The following is a 17,202-nucleotide window of genomic DNA, read 5'->3' on the forward strand; positions in this document are numbered from 1 at the left end:
TATTGAAGAAGTTATGAACGTTTAAAGTTTACCCAATTTCCGGCGAATTTTCCAATTTTTCTGCAGACCAGTCACCTTTCAGGCTATTTTTTGGTCATATCTGGTAGTAATTGGGCTTCTAAAAGGTATAATCTTGTTCTACACTTTCCTATCTTCGTTTTGATATATTATGGGTCGAATTTGGTTAAGAAAAGATTGAGTTACGAAACTTTGAAAATTGCCCAAACTTCCGGCCAAGAGCTCTGGGACACTTAACAAGTTTTTAATCGAAGGACCAAAATAATGGATGGTGAACAATTTCAGGGACCATTTCTATTGATTTTCAATCTCAATGACCAAAGTGATGTGTTATGCAAATCTCAATGATCATTTTGATTAAAAAGCTTTTTAATATATATAGAATTTCATATTGGGATATAATAAACACATTATTTTTAATATCTCACACATGTTTAATCTTATTCATAAATTTCGTGTATTTATTCAATTCCGCGATCCGAATTTCATAAACAAGAGGGTTTTTAAGAATCTAAAAAGAGTGTCGCCTCCTTTCAAATCATAAGGAAAAATCCACCACATGTGGAAAGAGGTGATTTGCATGGGGGCACAACGACTTTTCCATCAGGTCCATGGGCAGTAGGTATGATAGGGACTAATTGCGACATGGCAGCTGCATTACAAATTTAGTTTAATTGAACCGAAAGGCACAACAATTTCAAGTTAGAGGAATCGAGATCAAACTAATGTGACATGATTGAGGATTCTAAGGTCATCTCCAATGGAGAGCGAATGGGGTGATATAGCTCATTTTAACAAAAATTTATATTTAATAGGTCGGTTAAATAGAGGGTAATGTTAGGAGAATCAAAATTTTAAACTCAATTTTGCAAAGCAAATAATGTGGTATTTGATGATTGAATTATTACTTAAGTATTGATTAACATGTTTATTTCTTATTGGCGACACATCATCTAATTTGTAAATTTATTTTAAAATCTTGATCTACCTAACATTATTCTAAATAAAATCGTGAAAAAAATTTAAAGGCAAAGGGCTGGTGGGCCAAAAAAAAAAAAAAAAAGCCCCTACGTGATTCCCTCTAAATAAGCTATTAGGGTCCTAAAGCATTTAGTTACAGATCACTACTAATATAGGTCTTTGTATTACTGATTGGAAATTCAAGAAACATAGGCAGTAATCCAAACACATGATAACCATCAAATGTCACAAACAAGCCATGTAACTTCTTTATCATTCAATAAACATGTACCCGGCAGTAAACCAAGACCAAATTTGAAAAAGGGCTGGTAGTGAATTAAGGAGAGAGTGAGTGGCGGTGACTGGCCGGCGATCAAGCGCGGAAGGTGGCGGTCTGAATGCCCTTGATGGGGTTGGCGACAGGGTCAGGAGCATCATACTTGCTGAAGAGTTTATAGGAGGAAATGAGTGAAATGAGTGCATAGCAAGTCACCGCCACAAATGTAATGGCAACAGAAATTGTGGCTTTGTGACAGAATCCACCAAAAGATTCACAAGCTGCACTCCAGTTTACGGCTGAATCGCCCTTGTATGCCAAATAAAGCACCTCCATTGACGCAGCTCCGGCAGCCAGAACTAAGTAAGTGAGCACCTGGGCGTGTAACATTATAGTTTACACAAACTTCATTAAAAGTCCAAGAGATGGGAAATAGAACTTTTATTATAGACGGTAAATAGTGTGAATAACAGCTTCCAAAAGTAAAAAATACATGAAACGAGTTAATTACATGATCAAGGAAGAAGAAAGTCCAGGCTTGACACTTGGTGGCCGCACGAGCCTTGGCTGCAATGATAGCGGAGAGAAAAGAATAACCGGCACAAATGCCATTGGCATTCACCAAATACCTGCAACATCCATATCATCTTTACAATGATTTAAGATGACAAAGTTCTAACTGTGTTCTTAGTTATATTTACTTTAAATTAATTAAAAAACTTATATAAAAAGATTAAACAGTAGAGTTAACAATCATTTAAAAATATATATAAAGTAAAATCCGCCTGGTAATGTTTCTTCAACAACTTCATCTTCCTAATGGTGTCGCGTTCATCGGGTTCCTCATCATGGGTTGAAGAGTCGTGGTCGTGGACCTTCACAGTTTATGGATTGTATTTTTTTTAGAGGCCTATTCCTCTTTCACATGCCATGTGTTTTCAGTACGATTGGGTGATTAATGAGTTACCATTCACCCTGGCAATAGCGGAAAAAGAAAGCCATCTCACATGAATATCATTTGTGGGAGTTCTATTGGTAACCAATATGATGACGAATTTGGTTTAAATCCAGGAAGAGAACTAATAGCTGAGTATTCCAAAGCTAAATCTAGTGTATCATAACGATGTTCTACTCTAAAGTTAGGGGATATTATGCTAGGTAAGCCACACAATGATCATCCATAACTTAGTATCAAACTCGACACAAATATATATGTCTTCATCATCTATGAGAGTCATACTTGAAACATCTCGCTTAGACGTGTGATCAATTAAATATCATTAGACTAGCTAGTTGGTTCCAGTAATTGTAATCTTCAGTCTAAAATCACTAATTTCCATTAGGATGATGCGTGTGTTTTCCACAAGGACCTATTTGTCTCTCCACTTATAATAAACGTATCTTTGCCATATGAAATTTTTAATCGGAACTGTTCATGCACTTTATCATCATTTAAAGATCATATTTGCAAGAAGTCATTCAATTTGAAGATCATTTAATTATTCATATACATCAAACAAATGGACGGTTCATTATGAAGATGCTACTTGTTACTAAAACCGTCGATTGATTTGACAATCATGGATGGATCTCCAAATTGAATAATCTTTTGCAGATATGATCTTTAGATGATGATAAAGTGTATGAACGGATCTGATTATGAAGTTCATCTACGTGAATTATAAGTGATGGGCAAGTAGATTCCCCCTACGAGTGGAACACAACTATTATTCTTTCCATTATATTCACGGTTATCATGGACAATAAATTAAATAAATTATAGTAATTAGTCTAAAAAAAAATTGATCCTTCAGATATGGCTTGTGGCAGCAGTTAATCATATTTAGATTGAGTATTGTTTCTGTCACAGTGCATGTGAACTTGAAGATTTTCAACTTTGATTCTAACATTATTCTAAAGACTTACAAGAAAAGGATTAAAATCTGGTGATATATAAGATGGAGAGCATATATATGTCTCTGTGTGTGTGTGTGTGTGTGTGTACATACATACCTGAAAGCTCCGAGATGGGAATAGGAAAGAGAGCCAAAGTCATTGGTCTGGGAGTCGTGAAGCATGACCACAAGAGCCACCACGCAAGGAGCAATTGGCAGCAGCCGAAGCAACGTCTCTGCCGTCCGCAAGCTGCTGCTGCTGCTCCCATCTTCGTCTCTGGGCCCCGTCCCCACCACTTCCATTGGAGAGGTTGGAGCTGCTTCCTTATCTACCATATTCATCTTCTATTTCTGTTGCTTTGCCTGGTTTGATAGTTTCTCTTCTCCCTGATCCCCAGCTTGCTTGCCTCTTTGGTTTTTGAGGACCTCCTTCATGTCTTAACTAGCTGCTAGCAGTTCTAAAAAAAAAACAAATAAAAATAAAAAAACTAGCCGCTAGCTACTTTATTAATGGAATTTTAATTGCGGAGTGGGTGTGGACAGCAATCAATGCCATTAAGGGTCACCGCGCATTTCCATACACACACGTACCAAACGTACGATAAGAACTCGCACATAACTTCACCAAGTTTAACTGATCACATAGAACGGAGGGATGCTCTACGGACCCCTTTTTGTTTTTTTTTCTTTTTTTTGAAAGTATCAATCACACATCAAACAAATGATGATTTATTTGATATCCTACTTAAGTTCAACTTTTAAAACTAAAAAACGTTTTGAATTTTACTCCTTGAATTCTTGTTCGTAGAACTTTTTAAAAATTAGATTCACCACAAACTTAAAAATATAGGTTTTTTTTTTACACTAAAAATAAGTTTATAGAGGTTTTCTATCATTTTCTGCTCTCTCTCTCAGTCCCTTTCTGCTTTTCCTCTCCTCACCCTCCCATTCACTCTTCTCACATCCTCACCCTCTATCTTATCTCTCTCTTCTTCTCACTGTCTTTTTATCTGCTCTCTCTCATTACCCTCTCTTTCTTCTCTCTCCTCACTTCCTCGCCATCTCCTTGCCTTTCTCTCTCCTTGCCCATTATTTCCTCTCTCTCGAGCTTCTCTCTTTCCCGATCCTTTCTTTCTTCCAATTTTTGCTCAAGATAGTTTGAATTTAAACAAAAAGAAAATATTTTTTAAAAAATTTAATCAAACAGGATTTTGAATATTTGATATTAATATATATATATGTATATTCTTAAGAGATTTTCTTTGAAAATGATTTTAAGAACAACGAAAGTAATTGGGCCATGAGGGACCTTACATATGCTTATAAGTAGTTGAGTTACTTCCCATATTCTCAATTGATTTTATAGTAATCTAAACTTTCTTAATATTATTAGAGCATGTTGGCCCCCGTGTGACCAATACATACATCAAGGATCGACACGTGACACGAGAACGTATGAGATATTAAATCTCACGTAAGATACGGAATGGAATAACTATAACTAATATCCCAAATTAAATATGATAGTGGGTTCACCCCTACAAAATATATACAAGTTTGTACACTAAAAAAAACACAACCCTCGTTAGGCCAAGACAAGCCCATGGTGCACAAAAGAGAGTCCCAAAAGAAATAGTACAAGGGAGGATAAAGGGGTAACCTAAACGCTCCAAGTCTTTGATCTTTGCACTGCTACCCCTACCAACTTCTCGTAATCTACTCAAACTTGTCACCTGTACAATCAATGCCTACAACATGGGAATGGTGCACCGGACAAACAACAACCTGGATAAACTGTGAAGCTCATATGAATGACCATAATACAACATATGTGAAAATCAATAAAAACAAAACATCGATCACGGTTTATAAACCTCAAATATAAAATCATATTTTATGAAATCATAGTCAAGTCACTGAAAACTCCAAAGAAGTCACCCAAACATCCAACGACCCTTCTAATTCAAACCACAAAGATTCTCAAAAACTATTGTTCATAAATACACTAAAAACTAGCGCTAGAGTGACGCAGTTCGGCCGAAGCCTACACTAAGATATAAGGATCACCCATTGCAGATTAACCGAGCATGATCCATAAATAGTATGGTCTCCTATTGCGGATTAACCAAGCAGGACCATCCATGTACCACTGTTACATGGTGCAGACTCAGTGTCACCTAACCTCGTGACACTAGGTTAACGGTCCTTTATTAGTCTTCACGTTTCTCAAACATTTCAAATATATATTTTAAAACACAATGCATAAACATTTCAAATAGGCAAGTCACATAACATTTCATAAAGTAGATTGATGGCAAACTTTATAAAAATAATTATTTAGCATAAAACATAATTTAGAAATATATGTTGTATCCACAAAGTATACTAGCACGGGAGGTTTTCATGGTAATAATTATATCACATATATTAAAGTCACTCGCCTGGAGTTCGCGATAACGCACCCTAACACGATAATCAAGATGTCACGTACGATTGTCGCCTAAGACAAAGTACAAGTCCACATTTAGAATTCTTTCTATAAATCATATAATAAAAAATTCTCATACACTCCTCCTACAACAAACGAAGAGAAATCGAGAAATGTTGACAAAAAGTCAATGGTCAACGGTAGGGTCCACAACCCTACGTAACTTAATCCGCAAGATCTAGCCATTGGATTTCCAATTAATAAGTTCTCAAAGTCCTCAAATATTACGTACAATAACATATTAAAGTTTGGTGGCGATCCAACGGTCAGATTGTTGTTTGCTATATGTTCAAGTGGCGGACCTCAACGAAAATATGCTCAAACGATGGAATTTCGTCAATCGGATGTCATATATGAAATCGGGGCATCCGATTGAGCCTAGGGAGGTCAAGTGGTGTCTCGGCCCACGCGCCGCCGCACGCAACGGCCGGCCACCTCGATTGACCGGAAAAATCACCTAATTCCAAAAATTATCAAATTACACCAAAATGAACATCATGAGGAGAGGAGTAATTTTTATACATGGGCCAAGGTCCAATTCGCCCGGGAAGTGGTCTGAAAATTCTTCGAACTGTCGGAAACCCTAAAAATAGGTGAACCTTAATTCGTCCACTTCGATGATCCGCTGCCCCCAAACTTGTTTGGGGTTTGTTCCTGGGGTCAAGAGGTGTCTAATGGTGGTGGTAATTGAAGAAGAACATTTCAGAAATAGTGGATTGCCGGCAAGGGTTTCACGGCACCGACATAGGTGTTCTTTGTGGAATCATGACGAAATCTTGTCGATTTTGGCTATAATTGGATGATGGGATGTCGTGCTGATGTTGGTCGTGATGGGAGGTTGAAGAAGGCCAGAAAAATCGACGGAAAACCCTTTGGAATAGTCACATGAAACAGGTTAGGAGATTGGGCCACCGGGTCTGAAATGGGTCAAAGGTTTGGGACCCGGTTGGCTGCTCTTCTCCTCTCTCTTTTCTCTCCCTTCTCTTCTTTCTGATTGGGCAGTCTCTCCCTCCTTTCTCTTCTTTTCTTTCCATCACAGCCACACACATGGCTTCATCACAGCCATACACGTGTCTTCATCACAGCCTTTCCTGCTCCAGCAAAGCTGGAGCCTTCTGGAATTGAAAGTCAAAATGACAAAAATGTCCTTGACTTTATTCGTTTATATTTCATTCGTTAAAACTCCGGTTTCCGAACGGTTTTCGCCTACACACTAGTGAGATCAAGCTCTATTCAAAAGCATTAATTGTGACCTCGATAGGTCTACAAATTTTAAAAGATTAATTACTAAAATTCATACCTTGTAATAATACGATTCAAATTCGTAAATTATCAAAGTTAAAATAAGCTAAAAATAATGTAAACATGAAATACGAAATTTAATAACGAAATACGTAATTAATAGTGAAATTCTGGGGACGGGATTTCACACCACGTGTGAAGCCTAAAGGTCACATATGCTCTTCGTCACTCTGTTTGCGTTGTCCATAAATTAAGATTGAAAATTCGCCACACGTGAGGGGGGCACGTGAGAATGTGGGGACAAAGTCCCACATTGGTGAGGGACTAGAGATCATGTAAGTGTTTATAAGGCCATCTCCAACTGAGGGCTCATTTTAGCCCTCTAGCCCTCTAAGATTCTCCAAGATATTAATATTTTAATGAACAGTATAGGGCTATATTTGCCTCCGTCTCCAACCGAGGGTCAGAGGGCTTGTTTTAGCCCTGCCACAAAAAATCGTCTCCAACCGAGGGCCAAAGGGCCAAACATAATTTATTATTTAAATTTAAAAACTACAACAGCTTAAATTTAAAAACAACAACTTAAATTTAAAAACTACAACTTATATTTAAAAATTACAACTAAAATTTAAACGACAAATTAAATTTAAAAACTACAAATTAAATTTGAAAACAAGGCCCAAAAAAACCCTAAAAAAAAAGGCCCAAAAAACCCTAAAAAAATAATAATAATAATTTGAATCTAACGGTAACTGGCGCCAGCTAGCTGTTGGATTCAAAATTCTTTTTAAAAATTCTTGTCGGTTATAATTGATAGGAAAACTGAATTTTCTGGCCAGCCTCAGGCTGGCTGGCTGGTTGCTTGCAGCCAGCCCTCCAGCCCTCTAGCCCTCTTCGATTCCGTGGGGCACTCTCAGATTCCACAGCCCTCTGGCCTAGCCCTTGATTGGAGAAGGTTTTTGGGCTATTTTCGGCCCTCTGGAACCTTCGGTTGGAGATGACCTAAGAGACTGAACTACTCCTCATATTGCTAATTGGTTTTATGATAAAATCTCAACTTTCTTCAAGTCTCACTTCTTAGTTAGATCTTCTCTTCTTGGTTTTATGATCGAAACCGTTTACGTTTTAGTTCACTTTAAATATTAATTATGCAAAAAATCAACCAAATTAAAAATCGTTTAACTCTTCGATTAACATTGTTTATTTATTGGATAATCATTCGATGACTAAACAGTTTAAACCATTGGTTGATTTGGAAGACATGATTTTTAAAATTGATCAATGAAATAGACGATTCAAGTCAGCGTGTAGGATTTCAAGAAGAGAAGGTAAAACGTAAAGTTTGTCAATATTTCCTTCATCTTCTACTGTTATTCACATTTTTGTACATATTTATGTAGTGATTTTTATAATATAATGGATAGAAATATGGCTCGTCCTGAGCCATTTCTGTCTGGCTTCGGTTGGAGTTGGAGTCCACTCCTCCCTTATTGGCAATAAACGGAGGCCTATAAGGTGGTGGTTTAGTCATCACTAGTGAGGGAACACATTTCTCATTCGCTACTCCATTGCTGCTGGAAGCAATAAACTCTGGATCACTTTGCCCAACTTTTGCAGCTTCAAAATTAGAGACTAGCACTGATGTGGGCAACTTTACTTCTAAGGTATTGATTCTTTGCCTCGGGCTAGAGATAACAAAATAACTTCCCCTAACCTCTTAACTTGTCTTTTTCTGCCCCTTGTCTTATGGGAAGATGAAAGGCATGACAAGCTCTCCTTTACCCAGGTTTAATTCAGCTCTCCATGTGGGAGTCTTGGTATTACCGACTTGATGAGATAAATTAGGAAACTGTCTCCAACTTCCTATGCAAATCGCAAGTGGCAATACACAATTTGCTGATCTCCTTTCTTGTGTCCACTATGGCCTTCTCTATGCTTTTGATCACTTCGAGAATGGTGGACTGCAATTCTTCATTCGACACCACCTGCCAGAGTGGCTAGAGTGACTTGCATTCTCTTTAGCTTTAGGACTCTCCTTAAGAACCACCCCACCAACCTTCCCAGCTATTTTGATTCGCTTAACAGGATATGGCAAAGTAACTATGAACTTTCTGCTGCTATCCATGTCTTTCTCTTTCCTTTTCTTTTTGTCTTTTAAAATGATTTATTTGTTGTATCAGGCGTGCCATTGTTAGTTAATACCAACAGAAACGTTGAATGATGTTGCTATTGGAATCTAAGCTTGCACCATTAGTAAACTAGGCTTTTAATCAAAAGATTGTTGCATGGATGGGGTTAATATCCATTATTTTCTATGCCTTATTTTATAAAGAACTTCAAATAATTTCTTTATGTATGCGAGTGATAACTACAAATTGATTGCATATCAGTTCAACTCAATTTGCAATTCTCATATAAATATATATATATATATATATATATATATATATATAATGGACTGTATAAAAATGAAAGAACATAAGGGAAATGAAGTTAACTACTTATGAAATATTCAACAACAAAGTAATAACTCGAAAGAAATGCGAAATACATGAAATCGGGTAAGTTTAGACCTATTCGAGCAAATTTTATCGCCAGTTAGGCAAGTTTTTGCAGGTTGTTGTGTTTTGGAATGAACCTGTCTTAAAGGAAATCAATATGACAAACAATGTAGCATAGCTTTTTTTTTTGAAGAAGAAGAACAGCAATGTAGCATAGCTTAAAACATAAATACAAGTGCAAAGATGCTAAATTACAAAAGAAATTGAAAAAGTAGGTTAAGAGTTTTAAAATCTTTTGTGAGTCTTTTTTTTCTTCTGCCTTTCTGCTACCTGATATAGAACAAGCTTTTCTTCCAACAAAAGCTTTTTACTCTCAAAATAACTATCTTTGCTCCCAGTTTGATGTGACTACTGACATGACACAAGATAAGAATTTACATTGAAACTTGAACTTTAATCTCCTCAAACTACCAAAATGCCACCAGACAGTACATTTATCTCTGTAAAAAAAAAAAAAGCGACTGGGTTAATCGAAAGAGTGTTTGTCGCCCATAATGCCACCTGTAGAGTACTTTTGAATTCTCTAGTCTAGCGCACTGTTCACATATGTCAAATAAAATACCTATCCGTGTTTCAAGTGAGAAGAAGAAGTTGGGCCTTGGACATGCCCGATGTTTATTTTAGGTCCACCTACCTCTTAGAGAGAGAGAGAGAGAATTGTGTTTCTCTCTTTTTCCTTCACAAAACTCTAAATGAGCTTAAAATTAGTTTTAATTACGATGTTGGTTCGATAAAAGTGTGTAGATTGTAAGTAGAGGAACAAGAAGTTCCCATGAGAAGAACACAAGCATTATTCGTTGAATAAGGATTTGCTTTTGCCTCGTTAGCATCAAATAGGATGGTTTGTATGGTTTTTTGTTTTAAGATACAAATCTATCTATTTCTACAATTGGTTAACACACAATATATATGTAATTTTAATAAAAATAAAAGGCACGTGTACATACACGCTCTCCTTTTCGATATTTATTTAAAATTTTTTTGCTGGATCCTTTCTTTTTAGAATGTAGTTGTTTATGCGTTAACAAAAAGGACTTGGACTAACTTTAATTTAACCAAAAACCACCATAAACTATTATTTAATAAAAAGGCCTTAAGTTTTAATTATAAGGATATAAACCAAGCCCTTAAAAAACAAAAAACGCAGGCTCAAATAAAAGCCCAACTTGCATAACAATTATTATTCCAAATATACCCTTGACGAAACTTTAACTCAGGCCCGTTACAAACACAACAGTTACTACATTCAATCCACCACTACACCACCATTAATTACACCAACCCACTCCTACAAACTAGCAAATACAAACCAATTCGAACTCCTTTCCGCAAAACCCAATTCCAACTTCAAATTGCAAATTTCAAACCAAAATCTACACAGCAATGGCAGAAGAACAATGAATTCCTAACAAACAACAAGTTCCCGACGAGCAACAAATTACCTCCAAACAAAAGGTACTAAACTAAAATCCTTGTTTGCATGTTCTTGTTTCCATATAATCTATAAATTTTTACTTAGAAAACACTACCAAAAAAAAAAAAAAAGTTTTATTTTTACTGCATTTTGATATCTAATCAATTTTTTTCGAAAATGAAATTCTGTGTGTTTACTACTATTCTTCAATTTCATGTTTGACTTTAGGATAGTTCAAGCAATATTGTGTGTTATTTTGGCCTCAAATTCACAGTTAGTTTGGGTTATATTGATTTAGATCAATTTGGGGTTTATTTTATTACATCTCATAAAATTTGGGGGTTATTTTTCATCAATTTCACAAAACAGTTAGGCTATCATGCTTACATTCCTGAAAAAAAAAATTCGATTTTGATCCTTTTCCATATAAACAGTGGAGTTATATTGTTCTAGATCCATAAACAGTTATCAATTTTTATATCTCATAAATATTGACGACTATTTTGGACTAATATTCCATTTGCTCCCTTCATAAATAATGTGGATTGATTTGGTTTTGTTTTGATCCTTTTCATAAACAATGTGGGTTGGTTTGATTGATTTTGTTTTAATCCATTTCATAAACAATGTGGGTTGGTTTGATTTGGTTTTAATCCATTTCCATATAAATAGTGTGGGATATTTCATAAACAGTGTAGTTATATTGTTCTAGATCCATAAACAACTCTGAATAGTTATATGTCATAAATATTGAGGATTGTTTTGGTTTTGTTTTATTCCTTTCATAAACAATGTAGGTTTGATTTGGTTTGGTTTTGCTCCATTTCTTTATAAATAGTGTGGGATAATTCATAAATAGTGTGGGTTATATTGTTCCATATCCAAAAATAGTGTGGGATATTTCATAAAAAGTTTGACATGACACACCCCGACCCGGAATGTCCACCTGGACTCTGAATCGAGCTGTGATGGCTGACACCAAGAGGGGTGACAAAGCCATAAAGTGTAGCGATGCGGAAATTATGAATAAATTTAAACCTAAAAGTGCCTAAATATAAGAGTGCGCACATAAGCGAGAATGAACCCATTTTACACGTGATGTCAGAGCATAAGTAAAATACTGTAAAATGAAAGTAAGACTTATACCATTGGGAGTAGTCTCCGATATCAGCGTTTGCCAGAAATCGTCGTCGACACGAACATTGTCACTAAAACCTGGAAGGGCGAAAAAAATAAGGGTGAGTGGGCCTGAAAAATAAAGCTTTGTAAAAACCTTTCAAAAACATAATAACCCTTTGCTGTAAAACAAATATAGTTTCCAAAATATATATACTACGTATAGTATGAAAATACTTACCTGAGTCAGCAGTATCTCAAGAATGCAATACGTCACAAACTTTCGTAAATAAACACATGATGTCTGTAATCACATATTCTCGCATAAATAACCATATCATATTGAGTGCTCATTAACACATGCTGACACACGAGTTCATGCAGATATATTCTAACATGAACAGGACTGGGTGTAACAATGATATATGCTCTAGTATTACAATCACATGAAGACTAGCGCTATGCACATCACATACAATTCCTAATTGCCTATAGAAATTTAGGACAAGACTGGCACCTACAATGGATCCAAAGTGAGCGTATGGTGCGATGTGAACATACATGTGAAAGACTAGCCCTGGCCTAGGCAAGTACTAACACCGATGCAACAAACGATGAGCAAATAACATAAATATAATCATGTCACAGTGATTCAATAATTCTAGTCAACTAATATTATTCATAGCCGTAAATTTAATTAAGGCATCCCATAAGATTTATAATGATTTCCTAATTCTCATTGTTACGTCATTTCCTATAAATGTTGATTTAATTATGGTAGTCATATAAAAAATTCATTATTAGGTGTATATATGGAAACTAAACAATTATATGTATATATCAAAGAAAAGACCCACTCACAAATCAGATTGTTGGGTCGAACCCGCCTCGTTGGCATCGAAGATCCTTGCGATACGTTTCAACTAAAAACGAAACCATTCACGTAAATATGTAACGTACTATCATATAAACGCATTTTCGTACAAAGTACGGCTAATAAAGAAACTTCCTCCACAGGTGGCTACATAGGTAACCACACGCTGACCACCCACACGCGTCAACACGCGCCCATGCCCACCTACATGCTTGCGAGTACAAACGTACTAGTTGTCTTCGCGAAGCAAAAGTTCGGCCTGATTTCTAGGCCAACTTTTAGAGCTAATATCTAGCTCAATTCACCACCAAAATCGGTGATACAAAAACCATTTTGAAGCTAGAAATGTTAGGAATCGGTTTATACCTATTGGAAGCCCAGTCGTGGATCGATGTTGGCTGGGAGATTGGTCTGAAAGTGGCCTGATGGCCACATATCTTGAGTTTCCCAGAATTCTAGGGAAGTCTTTCCTTCGCCCTAACAGCTTCTAAACCCTATCAAAATGCGTCAAAACCTTGAGATCGCTCATTGACAAATGAAAAAGGTAAGGGAGATAGAGGTCCTAACATTTACCTTGGTTGTGATTCATGGAAACTTGCCGAAAATTCAAATCTAAAACAGAGCTCTGTTTGAGCTCCAAAACATGATTCCAGTAACTTAAACTTAGGGTTAAGTTCGTAGCGGTGAGATGATGGTAGTCTGGTGATGTGAGGGTCTGGAGTTCGCCGGAGATAGCGAGATGGTGCAGCTGTGTATCGGTGTACAAGGAGGGAAAAGACAAGAGATGAAGTTTAAGAGATGAGATTTGAGGTATAAGTGAGAGAGATGAGATGAGACACATTGTAGGTGACCTGAGAACTTGTCGAAGTGGCGATAGTCGTAGGTGGCGTGGTGGTGAAGCCCTTGATTCGTAGAGAAAAAGAAAGAGTTTAAGTGAAAGGAAAAAGTAAGAGTTTAAGTGAGAGAAAGTGACAAATGGGAGAAGGGCCGGGAAGATGGGAGACACGGAAGTGAGGGAGGAGTATGGGGTGTGCGCCCCACGTGGCTCACAAAATATCTATAAACATGAAATTACCAAATGACCCTTCACGATTGTAAATCCGTAAAATCTCAATCGTAACTCCAAATTCAATTTTGCTTATGCCCACACATTCATATCTTCGAATACTACACAAATACGCTAAAAAAACAAATCATGCGTCTCTCTAAACGATTCAACGGAAGTCAAAATCCTTACTTCTAGGGGCATTTTGGTCAATTCACTCATTTGAAATTAATAAAATCATAAAGTTAGGGACAGGTTGTCACAATCTACCCACCTTAAAAAAATTTCGTCCCCGAAATTTGAAACAAATTGCTAAACATAAAATAGTGAAAATATATAAAGAAGAAATCAAGCTAGAGCGGTTGCATAAAAGAGAATGTCATTCCATCACGATCGGATTGCAATGATTCCTTTTTCATGCCTCCAAACTCATAATGCCCTTCTCCTTCAGTACAATACTATAATATAATACTTTTTATAAAAACATAAAGTCAAAAATATTTATATATCTATAATAACATCACATCAAAATACATACATACATATATATATATATATATATATATAATAACATAAAGTTAAAATAATTGTACTGAAATTAAAACTGAACATAAAATATTTTTCACCTACGCACTCGTTGCGTCATGTACTCTGAAGATAAGCATGTAGTATCTTTGGGTCAAGCCCAAACAATAAATAACTAATTAAATAAACAAATACAAATGCTAACGTAAAAGGACCTACTTGTCTACTTGCTTAACGAACACAACAAATAAGTTATTAATATTACGGTCTACAGCTCGCGATATCGACATCTCACTATTGTCTCAATAAGCAAGCAACAAAATCCCAAGAGTGCAAATTACCATCATGCCCCTCATTGGGAGATACATATAAATCCTCTGATTAGCGACTCGACCGTGCTCACGTACTACCTTCTCGCTTGACAATGCAAATAGCACACAATTTCCTAAATTGTAATCTCGATTATTCAAATACATGTTCGTAATACTCCTTTGTCAATCATGTACTATGCATAAAATCTCCATACTACGTCCCAACGGTGTCATACCCAAAACCAAAATTGTAACCGTAGTTACATGCAACTAAAATAAAGATAAATGTATGTTACAACCATGCTAATTGTAGAACGAACAAAATGCAACACATCCACTAAGGTCTGAGTAGTTCGTTCAAACTAACCATTAGTTTGAGGGTGAAATGTGCTACTGGCATAAACTTCGTACACATGGCCTTCAAGAAGACTGCCAAAGACTTGGAAGTAAAATGCACATCATAGTGAGATACAATAACAGCATGCACACCATGTAGCCAAACAATGTAGTACACAACACCTTGGCAAGCAGATTGATAATGAATTTCTCTCGGATTTAGCAAGAACTATGTCCGAGAAGGCTAAATGAACACTCAAGAATTTGAGAGTCAAAACAAGCCCATCAAATTTAAATGACAAGGTAATTGGATTAAACGTATTACATCTCGCTACACTGGTAGCTTCTGGAATATTCAATCATTAATGGTAAAGATTCGTTCAACAAAGTATTTGTTAGGTGATTTAGGAATTAATGGTCACAACTAAAATTTCAATGTCTGAGCGAAACTTCTAGATGATATGTCTGCCCCAAAAACAATACGAAGTGCAGTAAGGTAGACACGTACCCAAGGTTGACTGAAATGCCTTCCGGCACAAAGAAGTGATTATGAAATCATATTCATAATAGACGCTAAACAAAACACCAAAAAATTTTGATAAATTCAAGAATAAGGGATTTTTACCAATTGGTCTAAAATGTAGTCATTCTAGACCAACGAAAAAGTGAGCTCACTTGTCAAGTCTGTCTATAATCATCGAAACATCATCATAATCTCCACATGTACAAGATACCTCGTACCGAGAGCTTATGGTGATATTTCCCTATCTCCGTTTAGATACAAGAAGTGATTATAACCACTCGAACGATTTCTTGATGGTTTGTAGATAACATCATATCAATACTCATGAATTCCAATTGAAATGAGGTAGGACATGCTGGGTAACTATGTCTTTTGCTGCAGTAAACTGTAACTACTTTTGTACAACTGGGGTGATACACGATAGTGTAATCATAGGAGTTGATTTGGTTCCTCTATCGCCATTGTCAGAAATCTAATTCTTTTCAAATGAAGATGTATTTGAGAGGTCTAAGGTTGATTAATATTTTGGACATATTTCTCCACAGAGAAGAGTCATTCGATTTTCAAGTAAAGATAGTAACTGTTGACTCTATGTCATGAATAAGATGGTTCATTTCGTAAGGTTTCAATCATTGGGAAACATAAGTGATACCCTGTCATGCAACATCGGTACGCATCCAAAGCATTTAGTGGAACATCACAATAGATTTCAAAATAATCGGTGTCATAAAAAAGCGTACGAACAATGGTCGAAACAAGACAACACCTCAGTTGTCACAACTTTATTCATATTCCACGTATCAACTAAACTAATCTTTCCTCAGCCAACTAGGATAGAAAAACAGTACAGCTGAAAAGTCGTTAACGAACTGCCGATAAAATTGACAAGACCAAAGATAACTCATAATTCACGAAAATTTATGGGAATGTCACACTTTCTTTAGCTACAACCTTTTGAGAAAATGAAAAGAATATTATATGTTGAGATAACATCTTCCAAGAAAAGTACCAATCTAAACAAAGCTAATATTCGAGAAATTTGGTATAAAGCTGACTGTTGGTGTTTAGAAAATTCAATCTCGTTGCTGAAGTAGGTGGGAAAGTTGTCTGTAAGACTACAACGAATTTGTCAGGCTATGGAAGAAAGCTCGGGCTCAAAAGGTTGGTCGAGTAGACCATCTATTCGAAGCATGGGTTAACGGTTCCAGATTGAGTTGCTAAATTCTAGTTACGATCCTAAAGGTTCAGTCTTTTGCCTTCGCGGATAGGTTTAAGGTTCCTTAGATAAAGTGTTTGGTTGGATAACTTCCTAATCGGTAAGCTTTTGTAACTAAGTTTTCTCAAAGTTGAAAGAGTCCTTCGATATGATGCAAGGAGAATTTGTGTAGTACAAGAAAGTGGATCGATGGTGTACTTCACTTTACAATTTGTTGATATCCCAGATAAAATTTTGGGAAATGACGCCAAAGATATTCGTCCTTGAAACGTTCCATACTACTTGCTTTCCTTACGACACGTACTAATAGGTCTTCATGGCTTTTTCGATACTCAAATTACTCTTACAGCGGAAAATTAACTCATGCTTCAATTCTAATGTTTGTCGATGAAAATGACCAC

The 17,202-nt window shown here is 36.2% G+C and overlaps 1 protein-coding gene across 1 annotated transcript; it reads right to left on the minus strand.

Annotated features, from left to right (window-relative positions):
- Positions 1 to 1,098: 1,098 nt before the first annotated feature.
- LOC137711680 (CASP-like protein 2A1) lies at positions 1,099 to 3,507 on the minus strand. Its single transcript, XM_068450941.1, has 3 exons — positions 3,269 to 3,507; positions 1,767 to 1,884; positions 1,099 to 1,630 (listed from the first exon to the last, which is right to left on the minus strand). The coding sequence occupies exons 1-3, from the start codon at positions 3,490 to 3,492 to the stop codon at positions 1,352 to 1,354; spliced, it is 621 nt and encodes a 206-aa protein (XP_068307042.1). The 5' UTR covers positions 3,493 to 3,507; the 3' UTR covers positions 1,099 to 1,351.
- Between the last annotated feature and the right edge of the window lie 13,695 nt (positions 3,508 to 17,202).

The sequence above is a fragment of the Pyrus communis genome, chromosome 12, assembly GCF_963583255.1.
Source record: "Pyrus communis chromosome 12, drPyrComm1.1, whole genome shotgun sequence".
Taxonomy (NCBI): Eukaryota; Viridiplantae; Streptophyta; class Magnoliopsida; order Rosales; family Rosaceae; genus Pyrus; species Pyrus communis.

Coding starts and splice junctions, on each gene's coding strand:
- LOC137711680 (XM_068450941.1), bottom strand. CDS start 3,492: ATGAATATGGTAGATAAGGAAGCAGCTCCAACCTCTCCAATGGAAGTG. Junction 1,885..3,268: donor TCCCATCTCGGAGCTTTCAG/GTATGTATGTAC, acceptor TGGATGTTGCAG/GTATTTGGTGAATGCCAATG. Junction 1,631..1,766: donor CTTTCTTCTTCCTTGATCAT/GTAATTAACTCG, acceptor TTACACGCCCAG/GTGCTCACTTACTTAGTTCT.